Source organism: Catharus ustulatus, chromosome 2 (genome assembly GCF_009819885.2).
Source record: "Catharus ustulatus isolate bCatUst1 chromosome 2, bCatUst1.pri.v2, whole genome shotgun sequence".
Classification (NCBI taxonomy): domain Eukaryota; kingdom Metazoa; phylum Chordata; class Aves; order Passeriformes; family Turdidae; genus Catharus; species Catharus ustulatus.
The window spans coordinates 61,764,077-61,788,301 of record NC_046222.1 but is presented as its reverse complement, the minus strand read 5'-3'; the positions used below and the strand labels follow the sequence as shown (position 1 = coordinate 61,788,301).

Genomic DNA, 24,225 nt, shown 5'->3' with positions numbered 1-24,225 from the left:
ATAGTTGTGAGAGACAGGTGTTAAAACCAAACAGAAGCCATAGAATCTGCCTGTTTTAATTTATCATACAAGATATTTGTGTATCATGCAAGATACTTGGGAATGGTACTCCAAAGGGAGAACCACAGAAAAGCACAAGCTATTTTCAAAGTGAACTTTATATTGGACCAGAACTTGATCCCCAGTTTCCTAACACCTAGCACTGAATCCTTTTGCCTTTCTTATCCTGATCTTAAAGACAGGAAAAAAAGGAAAAGAAAATAAACACTGCAAACCATAATTAAAGAGGGTTGAGAATAAAGTGGATGGAAGAGGAGGAAGGAACAAAGGAAATGAAAATCGGAAGATAAAGCTACCTTTCATATTTACTAATTAATTGCTATAATTTTATCAGCAGTACCTAGTAAAAATATGTACATAATTTTGACAAAAATATACTGCAATGCTAGCAGAATTTTACACTTAAGTATGAATTAGTCTTACTTTTCACATCAAAAGAAATATTTGCTTATCCTGAAGTAACAATAGGCACTAAATTATCTTTGCTCTTTTTCTAAGATGACAGTGCTCTAATCAATAAAATCAGTTACCTAGGAATTGCAATGTATTTGATTTTCTTTGAATTAAGATCTGTCACTTCCAAGTATCCAGCAGCTGGTGGAGGAGTGACATCTGAAAACAAGCAAACATGTTATTTTCTAGCTGCATGATTAACTGGTTATTACATTTGCATTTAGCAGATTAAATTTAAGCATTTTATTATACAGTACCTGTCAGAAAATGATAAGCTTTCATACTCAATACAGGAATATAACTTTCAAATAAGGAATTGTTTTATTGTTACAATAGTGAGTAATCAGACTGTCACAGTTACAAAAGAACAATGTATTTGTATGGCAAATGTCAAAATTACACACAAATATAGCACTCCTTACAAAAGCACTATTCAAGCATTACTGCAATCCCTAACTTGCTGTTTTGATCTGCCACTGAAAAGAATGTCAGTTGTATATCTGACTTTAAAAGCATATTGAGGAACATGTCAAAACATTGTGTTTATGACTTCCACTTGAATACTTCTCATTAATAGTAACCTAAACACTGTTCCCTGAAATTGAACCACTCTTTTTGGAGGCAGATTCTCAGTACGCAAAGATTTTATAACTTATAGGCCCTAGACTATTAAGCATTAAATATTCTGTTTATGGACAGTTTAATGAATACAGCTAATATATGGTCCTTCCTTCAGAAATAAATTTGTGTTTGTGTGCCTACACTGGCTTTTGCCAGCTTATGAGTACAGTGTGCCAGGGCTCAGAAGCAGCTTCCAGTTTGGAGCTGACTTTCATCTGCGTGGAGTAAATTGAGTTTTTCAGAAAAGAAACCACAAGACTGAATCACACTGCACAGTATGGATACAAAACACCATTGTCACAAGATGAAAGCAAGTCTAGATTTTCCTCTGAAACAACCTATCTTCCACCTCCTTGAAATGAAGGAGTCTGACCTTACCTGCAGAAGTGCTCATGATTGCATAGAGCACACACAGAAAAGACCAGGATGATCAGCAGCGCAATGAGATCTGATATTCAAAGGAGCACACAGAATAACTCACAGCAGCATTTTATGCATATCCAATGTATTTATATATCTATAGTATACATGCCTACAGCAGAACATCTATTGACTTTACTCATCTTCATAAAAATGGGAATATCAAACACATCAGAATCAGGGGAAAAAGATCCAGAAAAATGAAGGTTTGTGGAACAAAGACCAGTTTTGGTTTACCCTAGATTATTTACTGTTTTAAAATGTGCTCTCTCTTTTGTTAGTAATGAAGAATGACCAGTTTTGGTTTACCCTAGATTATTTACTGTTTTAAAATGTGCTCTCTCTTTTGTTAGTAATGAAGAATAAGATACACATTAAACATTCTGATCAAGATCTAGAGCAAGGGCAGATACTGAACTAGAAAGGGTAGAACTGTGGGATAAGAATTAACAATTAAGTTAATAAATTAGAGAAAGAATACAAATCAAACAAATTAAAGACAATAAAAAGACAAAGGATTGCAGAGTAGGAAGTGGACAAAAAGGCAATCAAATGTTTAAATGCTACACAAGAACTGCTGGCTAGGCCCCAGAACTGCAGTCAAGAATCTTGGTGATGAAACATGAAAATCAGACATGAACAAGTGCAGTTTGCTCTTCTTTTGCCAAAGCCTGACGGAGAAGAACAGCTATGCACAGCTCCAGACTCAAAGTTTAAGGAAAACAGACACAATGCTCAGTTCTGGGCTCCTCAGAAGGGAGACATGGAGTTCCTGAAGCGGGTCCAGTGTAGGGCTATGAAGAGGAGATTGGAGCAACTCTCTTATAGGAAAGGGACCAGGGCCTGCTCAGCCTCAAGAAAAGAAAACTGAGAAGGAACCTCATCAGTGTTTGTCAGTGTCTAAAGGGAGGGTGTTAGAGGATGGAGCAGGCTCTGCTCTGTGGTGCTAAGCAATAGGACAAGAGGCAACAGAAATGATGAACAGTAAGTTGCACCTGAACATGAGAAAAATCTTCTTTACTGTGATGGTGATGGAGCACTGGAAATGGATGCCCAGAGAGATTGTAGAGTTTCCTTCCCTGGAGAGGAACTGTTTGGACACAATCCTGAGTAACATACTCTAGAGGACCCTGCTGAGCAGGGAGATTGGATTAGATGACCTCAAGTGGTCCATTCCAAATTACCCATTGCATGATTCTGTGACATGAAAGAGTCCTGAGGAGGACAAAGCAGTCAGAACAGATGGACTGTAAGTACAAATGCTAGGATTTTTTTTTTGTATAAACAGAGTGTTTTTTTAAAAAACACATCAAATTGTATTGAGATGATCATTATAAAGAGAGCAGTATCATCCTGAGTGAGTAAAGGTGACATGAGGTATTCAGTTTTGTTTAGAGAAAGAAAAGATGGACACCATGAAAAGCTTTTTCTCATACAAAAAGAATGAAGCGATGCAATTGGCCAATTGTTTGACAAAAATCAGTTAAGAAGAGACTACACATGTCATCCTGTCCCTATATAAAGAGGTGGATCAGATGATGTGTCAAGGTTATCTTGGTAACATTATGTGTTACACCACATGTTGTTCCAGTTACTGTGATACTTACAAAGACACACACTCAGTAATAGGCTGTTATTTTATGTTCATCTATAGAAAGTGTTGAGAATCCAAGTAAATATTTGATCTCAAGTAGTCCCTCATCTCTACAGTCTTGTTTTTAGAAAAAACATTAATTCTTCTTTGCTGGATTTTGCCATGATCTCTTGTCTGGGTTTGTATTTTGTGTCCATACATCTACTTGGCAGTCTTTGGGGAAATTTTTACTTGCTATAATTTATTTTCAAATATAACTATCATTTGGTTTACAGTTCCAATAAAACATATAGGCAATTATTTCTTTGCTTATTGTTCCTGGAACAGCTTCAGTAATACATATTGAAGTATGCTAGAGTTTGGCTGAGTACTTTGAATTATTAGTACAAAGGGAAGGCTGTATGCCAGAACTGACCAGTTGTCCAAGAAGATGAGAAAGAAAATCTGACAGATTGGAAACAAAATCAAAAATATAAAACAACTTCTCAAAGGCAACAGAAGACAATAGGGCAAGAACTTTTGGTCTGACATGCAACTGATTTCATGCAGCGGGATGTCTTTGCTTCACTTTACCATCTCCCAAGGAAGGATACATTTTCATAGGTAAGTAACTACAGGTTTTCAATACAGAAACACAATTAGGAATAAGCAACATTGAATTTCAAGGGACCAAGACTGTTAAGCAGCAATTGGCGGCAGTTAAATGTGTAGTCAATCAAATCTTCTGTCACTTGGTGAGACTGAGGCAAACTCCAGAGGAAACAACAGCCCAGAGGAAAGGCTGCAAGAACAGAATCTCAAACGAGCATGATAAGGGCTACTACCTTTTTATGTCACCTTCCAACTGAGCACAAAGTCACATGCTCACCTTTTTCTGTCTTCCCTTCTTCACTTGGAAATATTTTTGATTTGTGCCATAATAAGGGCAGTACTAGGTCCCTCTAATTTAGTATCCTGTCTCCAGGAGTAGTTAGATGCTTGAAATGTGTAAGAACAGACAAGTGCACATGGTTTTTTCCTCAAGTCACCAACCAGTTCCAATCTAGGAGCTTCTTCAGCTGAATGTGGTGTCTGTGTGTATTTAGTTAACTTTCTGGGAGTTTGTCCAGTTTTCTTTTGCACTGACATTTCAGCATTTGCAAGATCCTTTGGGAAGCAGTTTCACAGATTAGTACTCTACGAAGAACTCTGTCTCGTTTGTTTTGATGAAGTTCCTCATAGTTTCATTAGCTGCTCCCTAACTCAGAGACTGAGTGCAAAATTGTCAGTTTTTTCCACATCTCCATGCCATACATGTTTTTGTAGACCTCTAACATATGTTCCTTTCTTGATCTTCTCTTCACACATGGGAAGGTTGGCCAATACAATCTTGCTCATCCTTGTTGGTTTTTTTTGAACTTATCACAGTTCAGGCTCTACCCACCTTGAGATGGAGGACCAAAACTGAACAGTGTTAAGGACACATGGATTTGTACAACAGCACAAAGAGGTTCTCTGCTTTTTTCTGTTTCTTCCCAAGTAATTCTTAACACTTGATTTGCTTTTTTCGAGTGCTCCTGAGCTTTGAACTGCTATCTCAATGAAACCATCTATCATGAAAGCAAAATGATGCTAGTAAGATATTCTCATCATCCCCATCTTATTTGATGTAGAATTAGGATTTTTTTCTTTCTACACATATTTATCTATACTGAATTTCACCTGTTATTTCTACTGAATTCAGAATAGTAGTCCATCTCGTAATTCTTCATGGTAAATCCTTCCTACCATGAATAATTACTCTCATCAGCACTGTTACCTCAGTGTTAATTAGTTTTTCAGTTTTTTTCATGACATGCTGAGTAGCACAGGTTACTGTAGGATTTTCCTCATAGCTCCTCCTCCACTAGAAAATCCAGCCATTAACTGATAAATGGAAATGCCTTGAAAAAGTCCTGAAAAACGCTATGGTGCAGAAAACCTAGAGTTTTGCTCAGGTCCTATTTAATTGAATCAGTAAATTTATATTAAACACAATTCAGTTAAAATTAGTCTTTGTAATTCATAAATTAAAATATCATTCAGAAAAGAAAAATCAATGATAACCATCTTCAAGGCATGAAATCTTTCAGCATAAATATGGCCATAAAGCACTGTACAAACCTCATACAACTTTTTAAATATTTTAAGCTATCAATCCCTATTCATATATATATTTCATCACAGCTGAGAACAAACATTAAACTGCTGGGTCAGACAGAAGCCAATTCTCAGACTGATAATGTGATCAGGTTACTGGTATCCTGGATTCATGAAGAATGACCCCTGGTTTTTAATCATAATAATATAGCAATATAGGGTGTTACATAGCACAGCAACTTAAAAGGCTTTTAGAAATAGCAGTTAAGATCTCAATTCAGGTATCTTTTGGAAGTACCGAGAGAAAATACCTCCCTTACTCCCAAATTAGTGAACTAATTTTAACAAAAGCTCAGAAGATTTACCTTCCAAAACACCTACTTCAGATTCAGATTTTTTTTTTCTGTGAAGGCCTGAAAAAAGTGACCCAGTCTGATCCTTCCACAGTTTATAAAGTATGAGAAGATTACAGCCTGAAGTTGTATAATTAGTTCCAAGATTCTAACTCCAACTAATTTTATTAAGTTTAATCTTTTTAATAGATAATCTTTCCTCAAGTTACAAAAGGAGGTAACTGAAATTTTCTACCCTGTTGATATCCTTGACTTGGCTTCTTTAGTCAAGGAAATGTTTTAACCTCTTGGTAATAAATAAAAGGGTTTCTCTACATAGGGAAGTTGGTCTGTGTTAAATGAGGACAGGCAGATTAGATCATTCATTCTGTTTGAGTTAATTTGGAATAAAATGTTAATTCTGGGATAGAGAGTTCACACAGAGACTAAATCAGGAATAGCTTCTTGTGCTGATTAAATCAAGCCATTCTACCACACACAAATATTCTGGGCATTTTCTCTTTTGATAGTAAACTTTGGAGATTCCTAAAGGTAATTAACGCAAAACTTACAAATGCTGTTTTTAGGCACTAATTGGTACATTTTTAGTAATTGGCTGAAGAAACTGAAGTTGTAATGATAACAGAAAGCTCGGCACAGCAGCACAAAAATGTCTGAAGATCTGTAGTCTACACCTGCTTTAGTGTCAAAACAGAAAATGGTTTTGCTGCATGTGAAAGTTGCTCATGCAACCTTCTCTTGGACAGGAGAAGAACTAAATAGTCTGGGTCTCTTCAGTTTGGAGAGAAGGCAGGAGTGACTTGAAATTTGCCAAGTCATGAAGGTGATGGTTAAGGTGAATGCAGAACTGTTATTCTCCCAAGCCTGCAATGCTAGAATAGGGGGCACTGGATAAACCTGTTAAGAGATCAGCTGATTACAAAAAATCATGAACTTGTGAGTTTGCTGTGGAGATGTACAGATTCAAAGAGGCACCAGATAAATTTGTAGACAATACCTTCATAAAAGGGGATTTAAAGCCGGAGGCAGGGATGCCCTTTGCAACATCCCCAGAAAAACAAGTGCAAAGAGAAAGTATGAAGAGAAGGACAGAAGTAGACAGGCTCCCATGCATTTCCAAAATGACCTCTCCTATTGTCCCTGCTCGGGATAGAATTCTGACAGGTTTACCACTGCATCTATGTATGATGCTGAGCAGAAGCTAGAAATATTGGTGAAGGCCAATTGCTGAACTGGAACCATCATATTCTATTACTGCATTTCCTCTGCAGACAGAGGGAAATCCCACCTACTGAGATATCCACAGTATAGAAACCCTTTTAATTCCTCAGAAGTATAATTCAGTATGCTAGTAAGATTCAAATTAATTTTAAAACTCAGTGCAACTACACTCATTCCTTCTCAAATACTTGCTCTGTGACTAAGAACATTCTGGAAAAATTAATGAGTGATAGGAGATTGCAAAACAAAAAAACAAGAGTGTTGCAGCACAAGTATATGAACCTCTTACCTTTTGGGTAAATGTCTTTCAGAGGCACATCTCCAGGTGCTAAAATTCGGACTATTTGATTAGAAGCCAATAAAGTAACACAATTGGTTTGTTTTGCAGCTCCTGTTTTCCTCTGGGCTCCATAATAAAGTGGATCAGAAGGAGAAGCATGTTTGTGACTCAGAGAGGAGTTTCTTTTCCAGCTATACACTTCACTGGGAGACTGCAAAAGAGAAGGTGTCTACTGAAGAAAACATTACTATGATTAAATCTAAAACCAAACACTTCTTGATAAGTTCCACTTCTTATTTAATTTCAAACAAAATGTGGCTATTGAGGTTACTTCTTATGCTACCACATGACAACGAATGACCTGGATTATTTTGTCATCCAAAACTCCTGTAGGGGTGAAAACTAACAAATCATTTACATGAGTTTTAGGCATCAAGATGCTCTGAAGATCTGAAGTTGAATTGACTTTTTAAAAATTGAACAAGGAACAGAAAGCATTGAAAAAACCTAATTTAGAATCAAACAATGTAAAAAACTGTTAGGTTTCCACTAACATAGATAAGGACAAACAGATATTTCAGTAATAAATTCAAAGCTAAGCAATAAGACTGGGACTTAGTTCTAGGTTCAGAGGTTTAAGTGTAGGTCTCCACATGAAAGCCATTAGCTTCATCTCCCACTATGGTTGAAAGAGCCTAGCGAAAAAAATCATCTTGAAGGTCTCAGTGTTCTGTAAACTGAGCAATTCTATTACATAGAAGAGCTCAGATACCTCATTCATACTAAACACCTACCCCACCAGCACTAAATACTGAACCTGAAGCTTTGCCCCATCACTCTTACATTCACCCTTAGCAGTCCCTCTTTGAAATTCACATGGATAACTAAAACTATGTATGAGAAAGATGGTACCTTGCTTTAAATCAAGCAGAGCCAAAAATGCTTCACCACCTCCATTGGTATGTTAGTATTGAAGTGTGCAGCTTATTTAATACTCCCTCCTCTAGACCACCTCCCTTTTCCATCAAACTCACATCTATTGTAAATAATATGAAAAGCTTGAATAAACCATCTGGTAATATAAAACCAAGGAAAACTCAAAAGCTAATTGCAAAGACTGTCTTATTGTCAAGAACATATGTTTGAATAATTTTGGATTGCAAAGAATTTTCTTCTGTCGTTTAGCTTTCCCAAAATGCATGTCTTTTAACAGTTATATTTTCTAATTTACCCCAATTTATCAAATAAACATGACATACAGTTATTTATTCCACAATCACTATCCTTTTTATGTACCATTAGGCAGCAAATATAAAAAAAGAATTAAACATATTGCTTGTATTTTCCCTGTATTTTTCTTTACTCATTACAACAGCCCTAGTCATTAAACTACTAAGTTTCACTTTCTTTTCTGGTCCTTTTCTAACTGTGTCATGGCAGTGAACACACACGTATTATTTACACTTAGATACATTAATCAGTAGTGAAGGGGCTTTATAGTTTTGCTATAATTTTCTGTATCTTTTTTTTTCTTTTTCCTTAATCTAATCTTGCAACCTGCTGCACACTGGGCAAGATGTTCACACTGATTCTTTTTCTTAGATGTTATGCTTAATTAAAAATCTGTAAAAACACATGATTTAAAAAATATTACTGTAGTCAGCATTGTTCAGAGCTTACAAAAAATGAATTTTGTCTGCGCTATACATTGTATTGTCTCATATCCTATTACCTAAAAAACCACTGACATCCCTCTAGATTAGACTACCATAAAAAATGGTGTACACTACATGAATTTTTCCCTTGCTATCATTCCCTTCTTTCCAAATCATTTGGCAAACAGGTACTTAACGGGTTACAGAATAAATGAGACCATATTATTTCATTGTACAATAATGATGAGTATTTACCAAGAGGTCTGGGAAACCAATAACAATGGTAGCATAATTGTGCTCATCTGAGAAGATCCTGTTGGGGGAGCTGATCTTTTGTCCCACAGCTGCACTGAGGTTTTCTGAAGATAGCTGGTCAGTTGAAACTGCTTGAGGCACACACAGTTCTGACACTAAACAGGATAAAATTAAACAAAATGAAAGTCATTAAATCCAGATGTGCAATAGGAAGCAATATTAACTGCAAGAGTGCTGAGCACTGAACACTGTTACTTTGCACTGTCACTGCTATTACTTTGAGCATAAAATTACTAAAAAGCAGAAGATCTGATTATACTATATTGTAACACAGAGGAGAAGGAAGTAATCCTATTTTTGTAAAGTCAAGTACTTAAAATCAGGAAATACTAGCTTTGTAGTTGCTTATACCACTTAATTTTGTCCTCTACTGTACAAATGAGGCAGGAAGCTTATGAAATAGAACAGAACATTATGTGACCTCATTCAAAGTTGTTATAATGCAAATGCACCAAAAGCAAAACATAGGTTTGCACAGGTAAGTGTCAATGCGACATTTCTTGGTGATTCTTTTGCTGTCTTTGCAATTTAAATAATGTTGTTTGTAACGCATTTCTGTTAAAATAATGGTCTGGTTTTCTTTGCCTTTAAGCTAAGAAAAATTAATTTTAATCTGTGCTTTCGTGAGAGTCCTTTACCTTACCTCAAATTATCAACACAGTCAGAACCTGCTATCTTTAGTTCTGCACTGTTTCCACTTTGATGGGCACAAGACTATCTTGTTTACATGGCAGTGGGAGAAAATCTGTCCTCCCTCAAAGGATAAATAATCTGAGTCAGCAGTAAACCCACACCAGTCAACCTTTTTTTAGTTCTCCTGCCACAGATTCTGCCTCAAAGAACAAGAACAGGCTGAAAATGTTACATTTGGGGTTTGCTGGATGATTTGGAAAAAGGTGGACAGGGGATATGATAATATTTCAGATTGGAAGAGAAGAAACAAGATAACAAAGGATAAAAATAGCACAGAAAGCATGCAGTAATAAACTGCACACAAATACTCTGAGACTGGAAATTATAATAACATTTCTATCCATCTGAGGAATGATACTCCAGAATAGTTTCTAATTAAGGTAGTAAGAGGAAGGAAACTACTGTGGTCTGATAGCACTTGATAAGTTGGTAGAGTAAACTGTACAAGAATTAAAAGGATTCTGAATATTTAGGCTATGGTTAGTTTTTGGTATCCACCTGGTTGGTATTTATGTAAACAAAGCATTATTTTTCAATAACATTTGTTTATACCATGTTTACACTGGGTTAATCTAATTTTTCTTATTTATGCTAGCCACATGAACCAGAACAAAACTTGTTCCTTCTTTAACAGTTATAAAGTGGTTTCTGTATTTGTTTCCTCTGTCTCTCTGTTGCATAATAACCAAAACCTATGAACTGTTAGGTGGGATGCACATGCACTTCCAGTCTTACTAAATCAAGTAGACTAAAGATTTTGTGCACTGTGATCAAATGCTGAGGGTTGAAAATGCTATGAGATTTGAAGACAGACAGATCTTAGCAGGCAGAATGATGACCATGGCAGATTTCTTCCCTGTTGTGTAACTAAGACACACCTCAATGCCTGGCACCATCTGGGAATTTTACTGATCAAATTCCTCCTACCTTTTAACACAAGTGTGATGGCCCCAATGGTCCCCTGCATGCTATCAACAGAGCTACAGAAACTGTGACTTCTGTTTTAACAGTAAGTGGTTCATATTTTTCTAAGGGTTGGGAAATGTTTTCTAGCTCATCTGAGTTGAGTGGAAGACATGCAAGAGTGTACAGGCTGAATCATTAGTGTATTTGTTCCCTTGTATTCCTGTTCTAACTCCTGCCTAGTCATCTTTCTTCCTTTTCCTTCTACATGCTTGTCTGTTTGCCGAAAGTCCATGACTGAGGGTCTTGGATGCTACAATGAAGCAAAAATACTTTATTCAAACAACTTGAGGTTTGAGCATGGAATGTGCCATGCCTTGACAAAAGCTGTTATTATTAACCAAACATGACAAGGGGGCAAAAACAGAATCAGAGAGATGGTTACTCAAACCTTTAAAGAGTCTTGTTTGTGCAGCTGCAAACAGAAATGACAAAAAGAACAAAAAAAGGGAACTAGCCAAGCTTGCATTCAGTACCTGTTGATAAGCCAAATCCCAAGTCAGCTGGCTCTTCACTCAGTGCATGCAGCTGGCAAACCTCATTGTCTTGAGCTTCCATATGGGCACGCTTGGTTAAAAGAAATTTCCTGTAAAAAGACACATATTTATAATAATTCCCGATTACACTTGTCACTCTAAACAAGGACTTCTTTCTTCTGAAACAGCAAAAACATTCTCCATTTATATAAACAAGGTTATCAACACCTTTTGCTAAAATAAATATAATTTCCCAAACATCTGTGAGATAGGAAAGGGTAGGCCAGTAAGTGGCAGATTTGTCTTCTGGTAACTATTTGCACACTTTCATTTGCTCTGCGTTTATAAAAATGAGACAGCAGAGTAACATTGCTTTCATGTAATCATGAAAGTAAAGGAAGCAGGTGCTAACATATCTGGACAACATGTCTGTATTTGCAGAGATAGGTCTATCAACATTCTGATTTCTAAAGACCAATACCACCTCAATAAAATTAATATTAACACACATATGATCAAAGTTAGTCTAGAATTTCAGAAGCAAACAAGAAATAATGCCATCAAGAAAACTAGGCTGAACTAACTTATTTGTTTCGTTTTCCACCAAGAGCCACCGGTCTTCAGCCACCAGGAAAACAGCTTTCAGACTGATTGGAAGTGAGATGGTGTGCGTTTGACCCTCCAATACATCCAGTACAATAAGGTGGTTTCTATAAAATTGGAAGTCAAGAGAAGAATAATCAGATAGGGATATACACAAGGAGATCTGATATAAAGCAATTGAATATGAGGATATAATTTACTCTCACCCTGTTTCTTTGTAGAACACCAGCCAGTTTTTGTGTGAAAACTCTCGGCACATTTTGTAGTTGCTCTGTATAAAAATCCATCATAGGACAATTAGTGCTTGTTAGATTTGTCCCAGTGAGTTTCCCTGACTCCTCTGAAAGCATACTAGTTTTTTTTTCCTTTATTTAGAAGAATCCACAGCTTTAATTACCTCTCAAAATGCTATCTAGCTTGCCTCGCTCCTAATTATAAATTGGATCATAACTGACTTTATTATTTTGGACATAATTCATTGTCATAAAATGTTCCATTATTTCCAGTTCTAGCCCTAAAAAGGGATATTTTAAAGACACCTATCTTCAGAAAATTTATTTATATTTTTATATCAATATTCCATAACAATATTATTTTATGAGTAAGATATTTAAACATACATAAAAGTAAACAATTAAACGCTTGGGCTGTAAAACCAGGAAAAACCTAATGATCCTGTTTTTCCAATACAGACATTTGCTTTTAAAAAAACTTAGTCTAATACGGGCAGGTGCTATTCCTCACCGTCTCTTCTTTGCTCCTCCACCAAGATGTTCTCTTAGGAGAGTCTTGAGCATCTGATGAGAGTACAAGTCGGTGAAGGGAACCTTTGCTTGTATCCAGCAACAACACAACATTGCTCTGTAAATGAAAAGCAGATCCAGGTACATCTCAAGGTCGTTTAAGAGACAACAACAAATCTATCCGAAGGACTTTTGCAACTCGAGCCACTTAGGATATTTTGAAGAGATGATCTAGATTTTGTTGTGAAATGTAAGCTGGATTTTCTTGGTTCATTTCAAAGTTCATAGAGAAACCAAAATGAAGAGGTTAAGTGCATGCAAGGGCTGGAATGACATTACAATTTTTCCACAGCATTTTATCTATACATCTCACATTCACTTCTGCATAACCTCTAGGAACTGGACTAGTATGGCTTACATGCCTAAGATGCAGCTACAGATAAGAGACATATCAATTAGTTCTGTCAAGTCACTAAAATATTTCATTTTAGTTTTAGGTTTTCTTAACATTTTTCTGTTGTACTTATTGCTTAAGTCTCACTGAAGGTGACAAACTGGTGAAAGAAGAAATGGCTTAAGTACTTTCTCTCCAAGTTCATATTTCTGATACTGTGGAGCCTATTAAATATCCCAGGGAATATTGGCCTGCACTCTCTGACAGCTTATAGTGTCCGAGGTAGGATAGCTGGACGACTCAAAAAGATGAAGACCAGAAGCAGATGGGATGGTGCAAATCTCCATGTATGACATGAAAACATGGTGTGCTAAATTTTCAACTTCTTCAGATTTCTCATGTTTTACTCAATGCCCAAAGGTCAGCACATGCTATCAAATGATGAGGGCTTTTTAAACATTTCTTTTTGCAAAGTAGTAATAGCTAGTCCTAATGTGTTTAACTAAGAACTCAAGACAATAGTCATTCAGGGACAACCTTAATTGAATAAAATGAAATTCAAAAGGTACAAAGGACTAAGTTAATTAAGCCTTGGGTTCAATTATTTGTTTGCCATTCAAGGAAACATCCAGTTCTGCAAGGACATTAGGTTCTGCAAGGACTTACTAAAAGTAAACTGCCTACGTACAACATGTGCAATAACGCACAATAGACGTTAAGGAAGTAAAACATAAATTCCCATGATTTCCCCTAAATAAAACAAATACAAACAATCTGAGTCACAGCAGTTTTGTTCCTTTTGGGTACCCTTCATACTTTCACTAGAAATATTTTTGAGAGTTGACTTTAATAATGACAGTAATTTGAAGCTAAATATGGTAAAGTATTTGAAATATTATCGTATTATTTGGAGCATTTGGGAATTTCAGTTCAAGTTCAATATTTCTAAAAAAAGAAGCTTGCTTATGTATTAGAAACCGAAATTTTAGAAACGTAGTTCAGGAAAAAAATAGGACATTTGCTTTGGATTTTGGTTTTCTGCCATATTTCATTTATACAATTCTGTAACAGCATTAGCCTTCCACGTGAGACAAAGAACACATAGGAATCAATTACATTCTTCCACTTAGTGTTAAATTTATGAGACCAGTTGGTAATATAAAAAGCTTCTCTACTCCACCCCTTTTGATGTTAATGGTTTCCTTCTGTGCTAAGTGACTGATGTATATTCTGTCTGTGTTCAAGAATAGATTTTTGCGTCACTTGTGAACACATCCAAGAGCAGCTCTGGCAACTCTTCAAGTGGGCTGGGAGAAGACGTTGGTGTGCAATTCCGCTCTGTTTGTTCTTGACTGGGAGAAAAGTAACCTTTGGGCGACCTCCCAACCCCAATGTCTGGAATTCCAAACTCTGGACAGATGCAATAACCAATCTTGTGAAGTGGTGTGCCTTTATTTTTAGTTACTGCAAAGTTTCCCTTTCCTTACTGCTGTTTTTATTTCAGCCAGCATTTTCCTCTAAAAAGTTCTTAAACCAAACAGGGCTGTGACTTCATTTTGCTGGTATGGGAAGTTGTTCCTTATGGTTTTGCAGACAGAGGGGAGAGCTTGGGGAAGTTTCAGAGTGGGACAGTGCAAATAACTCAGTTTAAAATTCTTGTATTCTTCTCCCCAAACTCACTGTCAGTTTTTGACCTGTTCTGCCCTCGATGTTCATGAGCAAGCAAGCTTGCAAACACATTGTCTGCTTCAGACTGAGGCTGATTCTTAGCTTGGCAGGGTAATCATACATCCTCTTGCCTCCTGTCCCACTTTTCTATTAGAGCTACTCAAGAATCCCTTGAGTGATAGAAACATAACAACCCTGACACTGTGAATAATAGGAACAGATGGAAACATTAACATACTGCTCATCAGGTTCAATTGGAAAAAGTCTGTTGCAAGAATTTATTGTTTGGGGCTTGCACTGTCACATCTTCAGAGGTAGGGAAATGTAAGCAAGTAGATTACTGGTGTTTAATTAATACAAGTCTTTCAGATGATTTGGGATACTTTACTGTATTCAAGACTTCAGTTATTTGAGAATGAGTAGTGGTACAAGCTTTGTGCTTATGGAAAACAAGCCTTCTCCCATTCTAGAGAAGATGCATACATTTCTATATAAGCAGACCTTTACTATAAGGTGCACTCATAGAAAAGGAAAGTCTCATACAATATCAGAAAAAGGAGATAACTAGTTTTTGAAGAAAATAAGAAACTACACCCTTTGTTCTGAAGACATACACCAGAATATCATGGGGACTAGAGGTTACAGAAGTTGCTATTACTATGCTATTGGTACTTTCATATCCTCACTTGTGTATCAGGGCCAGATTACAAAGTGTTAGAAGAAGTCTTCTTTTAAAAAAGGGTTGCCATCTCCTACATGTGGTGAGTGAGGTGGATCTCTGTCTCAGTTTCTGTGCCACAGAATCCCTCACTCCCTTGTTATCAGAGAGCTTTGACAGAACTGCAGCAGCACGTGGGACAGGGAAAAGCATTTCCCTCCCTCCCCACCCCACTTCCCGACCAAGAAAGATAAAAGCAGAGTTAAAGGATGCTGGCAGGACACTGCCTGAACAAAGCTTGTTGTGCTCCCTGAGGTAGCCTGTAGGCTACTCTGTTTGTCCAGTTGTAGCCTTTCAACACAGTAAAGTGCTTTTTAAAAATCCTGGAAATGTGCTGTTAATTTATGGGCAAATGATTCTCCAGTTTGGTCTTACAACCCCATATAAAATAATGCATAAAAGTTATCAAAATACTTTTCTGTCTGTAGTTGTTCTGAGCAGTAGATAGATACAGAAAGAAAAGAGCACAGGGTCGGGGTGGGGGCACAAAGCTTTAGCAGGAAATAAGAGTAGGCCCTGAAGTATTTGTGGGGAGGACAGATGGCAGAGGCATTGCTGCTTTGAAAAGATAAATGCAATTCCCATCTTACAAAGAAGTTACTTGAGATTTCTGCAGAGTCCTTTCAAACTCTATGAATTTAGTCTGAACAAAAAGAGTCAAAACAGCTTGCACACACTGAGACCAATGGCCACCATGAAGAATAAAATTATCTACTCTGTCTTCCAAGAAGATGTAAATGTGGCTTAAAATCAGATAAATCTCTCACTTGTGCCATTAAATTAAATCCCTGAGGAGTTTACTTTCAGTAAATTTTAATTTAAAAGGACAGGAAGAAATGGAGATTTTTCATTTTATTTCACTGGAGGGCTCTACTGAATCTAAATGGATGTCATCTGGGAACAAGATAAAATACACAAGCCTATTTGAAGAGCCACAATATCATCATTTCATATTTTCCAATGAAGTTATCTTCCATTTAAAATTGTTCTTTTTTGTAACTTAGTCAGAAACATTAATCTCCAAAGACCTTTATTAAAAGAAAAAGATTGAAAAAGCTGCTTTTGGTATAGTCTAATTAATGAGTTATATTGATTATTATGAAATAGCAGCTGTCAAGTAGCCCTTTTATCTAATAAATGCAAGTTCTTATTTCTACAAATATTGTTAATACTTATTAGTCTTTCTGCAACTAAACACAGATGAATCACTAAAGCATCAAATATGTTCTTTATATTATTAGTTTTTCTTGTTTTGTTTGATGCACCCAGGCACAACTCTGGTAGCCTTGCTCAAAATGCAGATGTGCCACTAATCTACTTTTCTTAACATCTGAATGCTGCATGTTCTGAGCTTATACCCGCCAGTGATCTTAGTATATCCAAATGTAGGCATCTTGACTGTATGCCAAGCCTCCTCCCGTAGACAGTGGAACGAGAGAGGCACTTCCAGAGGGCAATTAAACATGTTCTACTTTAGCTGAAATGAAATGCTCCTCAGGTCACTTCTATCCCAGCAAACACAGAAGGTACCCAGATTATTATCTTAGACTATATGCTCACTTGCTAACATCAATAATAACGGATTAAATTTCATACACAGCAACACCCACCTCGTTTCACAGGTGCGCAGAGCACATGATTTTTCCATGGCTCCACTGCAGGAAGAGTTAGAAAGAAAACCTAAGCTCTACGTGGAAAAATTATACTGCTTGAGAATCCCTCTTGTGAGTCAGTGGCAACTAGAGATCCCAACGCTTGAACCCCAGCATAAGGAAGGATAGCAGTGGCTGTGAAGAATACAACAACAGCACTCATCCAACCTATGTTTTAATGCCTCACTTAAGAACCAATTCCAAATAAACTACCAATGTAGTCCATGGATATGAGCATGCAACATACAAGACAATAATTTTTCTTCAGTTTTGTTTTTTTTCTAAGTTGATTGCTTAAGCTCTCACAAAGTCTAAAATTACTTCTGAATGGTGCCCTAGGAATATGACTTTTTGCAAACAAGTTTGCAATTAAATGAAACATACTTTCAGAAACAGTCAATAAGGTCTGTCTTAATGGTAAAAATATGTAAAAAGTCCTAAGATAATGCAAAATTCAGAATATTTTAATTCTGCATTAATTTCCAGTCTAAAAAAGGCTTATTTACAGACAGGATGTATTCACCTGTAGCACTTGCCAAGAAAGGCAAGCCTGAAACTGGCAATATTTAAGCTTTGTGAGAGTAAAACATGAGGTTACAGCATGACTGAAGTCATCTGGAAAGGGACACTGAACTACCACAGTCTCTCTACAGAACAAATTTTATTTCAGAGTCTGAAAAAGGTATCTATCATACCATCACCAAAAGGTATATTCCATGAGGACAGCGAAAACCAGGCTGTAAGATAACTACCTAAAGCTTCACAGAACAACCTTAATTTCTGACACCAGATGCTACTGTGATTTAGTTAAAAACAAAATGCTAGGAATGTTGGAGATTTAGAACGTAAAGAATATTGCTAGCTTTATATTGAAAAGTGTGAGACATTCTAAACACTCTTAGATACAAGACAGACTGCCATCTGTTTTAGTTTCCTGCATCAACTTCACCAAAGGAAGCCAAGAATTATTTAGAACAAAAAATGTGCTATGTGCACCTCAAAATAGCCCAAATGGTATTTCTATAGCTGTTCACCAAGCAGGTAACCCTAGAATCATACTATTTCCAATTTGCTTTGGAAAGTATCCAATAAGCAGCTCCACCTGAATAGGCAGTTCTACCAGAGGCAGAACCGGGTTTCTCATAAGACACTGAGTGTAACTGCAGCATCTGACACTAGAAAGTGCAGCAACACAAAAATGTTCCTGGAACAACATTACTGCAGAAATACCAGAAATTAATGAAAACTATTAAGACCCCAACCCAATGTAGGAAAGGTTCTTTTAGACTGAAGTCACTCACCTACTGAAAAATTGACAGAGGAAATTTGAAGGAAGGAAAAACCAGCCAACAATAACAACTGATTTAATGCCCACGTCAAACCACAATGACTGGTAGGTAGCGAAATAAACTATTATTAATGTTAAAAAAAGAATAGCAACAGCCCAGTATATACTGTTGTCTCTTCCCACTCCTGGGAAAATAAGTTCTGAATTGGAAATGTTACAATAAGCTCACAGATAGTAAGGGAAAGTGCAAAGTATGCATTAGCAGTCTTTAAAAAAGTATTTGAGCCAAACCAACACGGAAATTGTCAGTGGTTCTCAATTTGCATTGCTGGTATCAAGGCTTACCTAGTCTTCCTTCTAGTCTCAACATTTCACAGGTTACACAAGAAATACAAGAATTCACAAAACAAATAAGGAGGAAATACAAGTAACACTTTACTTGGTGAACTCAGAAAATGTCTCTTTTATATACTAGTTGAAAAGTAAAAGGGGGGCAAGATTGGAGCAGACCTTAAGTTTGTATAAAACACTACTCTGTACTTTGCAAATATGAGTGGTTTGACTGAAACTGCTGAACTTGACCCACTCTCCCCGCTTCTCCCATAAAGCCCATCTCCCTCTATAAGTAAGAGAAGATAAGCAGGTAGAACTCAGTTTCGAGAATGGAAGATGACATTGTTCTGCTAAAGAGTGCAAGAGGAAAATCTCCATTTAAAAACTCAAGCTGGAGGCAACTCCCAAGCTACAAGTACAGTAAAAGAGAGAAGATTCATCAGGAGGTAGGCTTATCCAGTAGAGATAGCATCCCCAGTGACATACCCTCATAATACCACTTTGCTCATGACTAAACATTTAGCTGGAATTTTATTTATTTTACCTCCTCTTCATGTAGAACCACTTGACCTTTAAGTGGATTTCCCAGTGGTGCTGCAGTCACAAAAGGTTGCCAGACACTTCCAACTGTTCTTGGGAAGAGGTCATAAAGATCCACAAAGTATCCAGTCTTACTAGAAATGTTCATGAAGTACAAGGAAACAGGATTGCATGTAGTAACATAAAGAACATTTTCAGGTTCCTCTTCTGAAATAAGAGAACAAAATAGTGAATAGCTACTGGCATTGTGGATTTCTCTTCTGGAAATAGATATGTCATAAACTTGGCAAATTATACAGCAAAAAAATACTGAAAAATTACCACTGTTGACAAGGGAGATAAAGAGAAATGATCTCTTGATATTAACTGAATGTTAACAGGCAGAACCTTGCCACAACGCTATTAACTCTAAGCAAGTAGTCCAAGACACATTTGTTTGGCATGACTGCAGTGTCTGCCAGCTGCTAGTATGTTCATCTGAAGTTTTTGGATTATAATCTTGTTTCTTCTTTCTCTATACTAGCCTCTCTTTAAATTCATGCATTTAATAATTAAACATAGGCTGAATGCAAACATTGTACAGAACTTTTCACATAAACCACCTTCCTGAATAATTTCAGACAATTCTTGAAAGCTACCTAATTTCTGTTTCATTTCCATGAAAGTCTGCTAATGTATTTGTAAATTGAACTGCAAGTAGAAAGAGCAGCATTCCAGTATTGATCACTAAAGATCTGTTTATAACACACAAAACTGTTAAGACTGATGCCTTGGAATGGCTACTAAAACAGAGGCTAGACAGAGTTAGAGAATAAAGTATTTATTAAAGGCCTTTAACAGAAACACCTTGGGCAGTGCAAGGGCCTGGCAGAGGCTACTCCCAAGATGCACAATGGTCATGGGTTTTTCAGAGAGATAAAAGTTTCGTCTGTTTGCATATCAGGGGTTAATTTTCCAATTACAGCTTCAGGCAATGATGCCATATTTCCCCAGTTTGTGCCTCCCCAATTTAGTTTTGTTGATACTTTTTGGGTCTGAAGTTGTGATGATGACTTTGGTTCTCAAGCCTGGAAGGATTGTTTTGTCTGACCAAAATGTGAAGAGAGCTAACTAACACTCTATATGGAATTTAGAGTTATGCACTAATGCAGTACAGGATGTGAAAAATATAAAAGCTAAGAAGTTAAAGCATCAAGACATGTTTAATGATGAACCCTAAAAACATTTATGAATATTCCCAATGGTGCAATTCCCTCCGGGACATAAGCTTCAGAGGTAACTAAGGAAGGTCTGGACCAGTGAGAAAGAATCAGTATGAGCACAGAGGAAAAAAGCACAGCATTCTGCAAGTTAAAAGATTTGTATTAAAACTGAATTGAGAGAGGAAAAGTCAAAGAATTGTTTTTGTCAAGTAATGCAGTGTTGAACATGCAAATTTAAGAAACTTGCAATTTTGTGGCTGTGTTCTACTTTAATTATACATCTTTCTCTTAATTTGAGACAGATGCATATCCTTACAATGACCACTGACTCAGTGAAATTATGCACCAATTTCAGTGGATTATTTTTGTATTTTACCTACTATTTAAAAAGAAGTGGAAAAAGGTAAGTTATTATTCCTATAATTCACTTCCATACTCCATATTTTTAATTCCTAGTATTATTCCTAGGAATAGGAATATTACAATTGCTAGTATTATTTTTATACTCCAGTATATCTATAAATACAGACTACTGTAAATGCACTGGAGTGTTGTTACTAAACTTGAAATCCCTTATACTGCCTTTTTATATTCTGTCACTGGCTATTGGTAAGCACTTACAAAGTCAAAAGCCCAATCCTTCCTCATCTCTAGGACATCCCACCTCCTTGTAACATTGCAGATCATTATAAAAGTCAGTAGTTTTTCTTACTGTACCTTTTGTTACTGTGACATCACAAACTAAGTTAATTTCATCTAAAGGCAGTGTCCAAAAAGCAAGTTCTTCCGTGAAACTGATGGACCTGGCTTCATGTCGTTCCAGTGGAAAGCCTTGAATATTTAAGTACACAGGGCCCTAAAACAAATAATAACCATGAGGGCTTTCTAAAATATTTGACTTCCAATTCTTTATGAAAATACAGAAGTCTTCTTCATGCTGTAATACTATTAACAATAAAAAACTACTGAATATTTTTTTTATTTATTACTAAACAATTTAAAGGGAAAAGGAAATGTCGTTTCTATAAACTCTCTGAATGTCCATACTACCATTTCCTTTACAGTATAGAAACCTCATGCCTCTCCTCTTTAGTCTTTTAACGGTTTGGAACCATTATCACTTCGTAGCATGAGGAGATATCATGTACTGATAAAACACACTTTATACAAGGAAAATACCAGAATATTTCTGTTCCAAAGACATGATATGGCAATTTCTTATTATCTAAAGTTTAAATCTCACTCACACACCACATTAGTACAGGTTTTCCTTATTCACTGGAGTAATAATTACTGAAGTTAAGCCAAGAACTCAGAGCTGAAAAGGACTTAGAAACTTTGGCTGCAGATCAAATTGTACCAAAGGTTCGGATTCAAACGTACCAGTGCCAAAGACTCATAAGACTTCAGCTGCAGGCAAAATAGAAACAGATAACAGCTCTCTTTCCAGTCTCTGATCTTAGCCAAAAATTGAGATCTGGGGCCTGTAACTGGCCATCCCCAAATGTCCAAAACAGCTACAAAGTTTTTTTCAGATAAGGTATTTTCAATATCCTAATAAATACTTATTTCAAGAACTTCTGGCCAAGCGTATTGATTTTCAAGCACATCTTAAACAGTGAAGGCTAGGTATATAAAAATGGTAAATTTTCTAGTCAGTGTAAAAACTCCAAGAACAAGCGACAAGGACCATGCCTTGTGTACATTCTTTTTTCTCCCCGAAGAAATTAATTACATTTCAGATTCTTCACATCCCAATACATAAAACCAGTATTGTATGAATAAAAAAAAAAAAAAAATTATAAGACAAACCTTTACATCTATTTTTTGAGTTTCTGATGGACACAGCATTTTCTTTTGTGCATTTCCTGGCTGATCGACTTTCCAGTAGCCCACAAACTTTTGATCTGGTAATGGCAGTCTGTCAAATAATGTAGGAACAAATGAATTTTTACACTTACTAACCATATTTATTCCATATCACTTACTGTGATATGGAATAAATAATTCAGACAACTGCAATTTCCCAACAAAATATATCTGAAGACTCTCTTGCAGAAAGCATTTCCTTCCTAAGATACTTAATTCCTTTTTACATTTTAAATCACAAAAAAATTTAGCCTTCTGGACTACTAATACAGATACAATCTAAGCAGTATCATAAAAGAAGAAGCAATGCATACAATATGCCCTCAGAAGGAAAAGTTTTCCAGTCTGAATTATGTGAGATATATCCAAACCATCTCTTGCTTTGGTTTATTTTGATCAGGCAGGTTGTGACAGCACCCCTTAAAGGAACTCCTGTCAGTATCTCACTCTTCTAAAAGACCAGCAGAATAAGCACAGTAAGCACTGTGGCTCTCTAACCATCCATGAAAGTTCTGTGAACTAGTTCTGTTTATTTTACCACTGTTCACATGAACAAAGGCAAAGGAATAGAGACATAAGATTATCCCATTACCTTCTGGCCATTACAATCTACAGAAAGGACAGGGACATCTTCAAAAGCCACATTTGCTTGCCTTGGTCTAATTTCCTCATTTCTGTATCTTTTATCTAAGGAAGAAATATGTGGACCACAGCAATACTCATTTATACAGAAAAAGAAAATGCTGATGGGTGACAATGTAGCATCACTGCAAAATACAGACAGCGCAGTTTTTATTTCTTTCTTTCCTCTGAAGTGATTTACAGCCAATGAAAGCAGTTTGACTTCATTAATTGGCACAGATACCTTCAAACTAACGAACTCATAACTTTTGGCTTCTTTTCTTCGAGACCAGTCACTGCTAAAGAGACCTCCTATAAAAACAGCATTCTGTGTTACATGCTGTTGCACATTATTGTACAGCTACAGGACTTGGCAAGAGAATAGAAGACATTCCTTCTCCCAGTTTCTATAAATATCTTCAAAGCCTATTTTAAGGAAGTTCTCTTAGACTGTTTGTTAAAAGTATCTGCTTGGTTTCTTCTGTCCTATCTGATGATGCTTGTTCCTACTGTTACAATTATTTTCCCTCTCCTCACCAACCAATCTAGCACTTTTAGATATAAAACTCGGAGATAGTTTTATTTTATTTTTCCCCTAAGAACTTATCGGAAAAGTCAGGGAATGAATAATAAATACAGCTATCCCTTAATCTTTGCTACTTATTCAGGAAAGATGTCTTAACATTTCTTAATGATATATTGATACCAAACCTCAAGCAACCAAAAGCCAGAAATTGCAGGCATTCACTCAGCCTCCATTACCAGTCTGTGTTTGCACCATCTGCCAAGGCAGTCAGACAGCCAAAGACGCTGTTTTGCAAACAGAAAATGGTCTGGATGCTATGGTTCACACAGATAAATGGCCAGCCGCCAGCAATGTGCCATTGGGGCATGTAATGAGGAAAGAGTATCTCATTAATTCTCTCTCTTAGTCAAAGAACCAGGTGAGTCTTCATTGCCTGTTTGTTGCCTGACTAAAAATATCAATAGATATCAATGTTTGTAGAGTGATTAATTTTTCCTCACTTCATTCTGCATTTTTCTATTCTTACACCTAGCTAGTATAGCCAAAAATAATCCCAAATGAAGAAGAGAAATTAAACCAGATTAAAAAAAATCAACAAAACAAAAACTCCCAAGTGCATGGGGCAGTGTTTTTACATGGAAAATAACAACATTCAACACCATTAGGAAAAAAAATTCATGATGCAGTGTTTTAACATATACAAAATTCTTAGATACATTTATTCATGCAACCAGAAAAGCAGGCAGACAAGTCACTAAATGTGAGTTTAGTTGTCTATGAACTAGAATTTTACTTCAGGCTTCCATTTGGGTTTCGAAATGATTTGTTGGCAAAGCATTGGTTATG

At 36.4% G+C, this 24,225-nt stretch overlaps 1 protein-coding gene across 1 annotated transcript in view; it reads right to left on the bottom strand.

The window, feature by feature from the left end:
* The window catches only part of VWA8 (von Willebrand factor A domain containing 8), a 192,349-nt gene that overhangs the window by 43,756 nt on the left and 124,368 nt on the right, over positions 1-24,225 (bottom strand). The window contains exons 27-36 of the mRNA XM_033051539.2: positions 22,176-22,284; positions 21,081-21,219; positions 19,166-19,368; positions 12,570-12,686; positions 12,032-12,096; positions 11,807-11,932; positions 11,223-11,332; positions 9,031-9,185; positions 7,130-7,331; positions 591-672 (exon numbers count right to left, since the gene is read on the bottom strand). Of these exons, the coding sequence (XP_032907430.1) occupies positions 591-672; positions 7,130-7,331; positions 9,031-9,185; positions 11,223-11,332; positions 11,807-11,932; positions 12,032-12,096; positions 12,570-12,686; positions 19,166-19,368; positions 21,081-21,219; positions 22,176-22,284 (1,308 nt within the window). The remainder of the gene's footprint in view (positions 1-590; positions 673-7,129; positions 7,332-9,030; positions 9,186-11,222; positions 11,333-11,806; positions 11,933-12,031; positions 12,097-12,569; positions 12,687-19,165; positions 19,369-21,080; positions 21,220-22,175; positions 22,285-24,225) is intronic.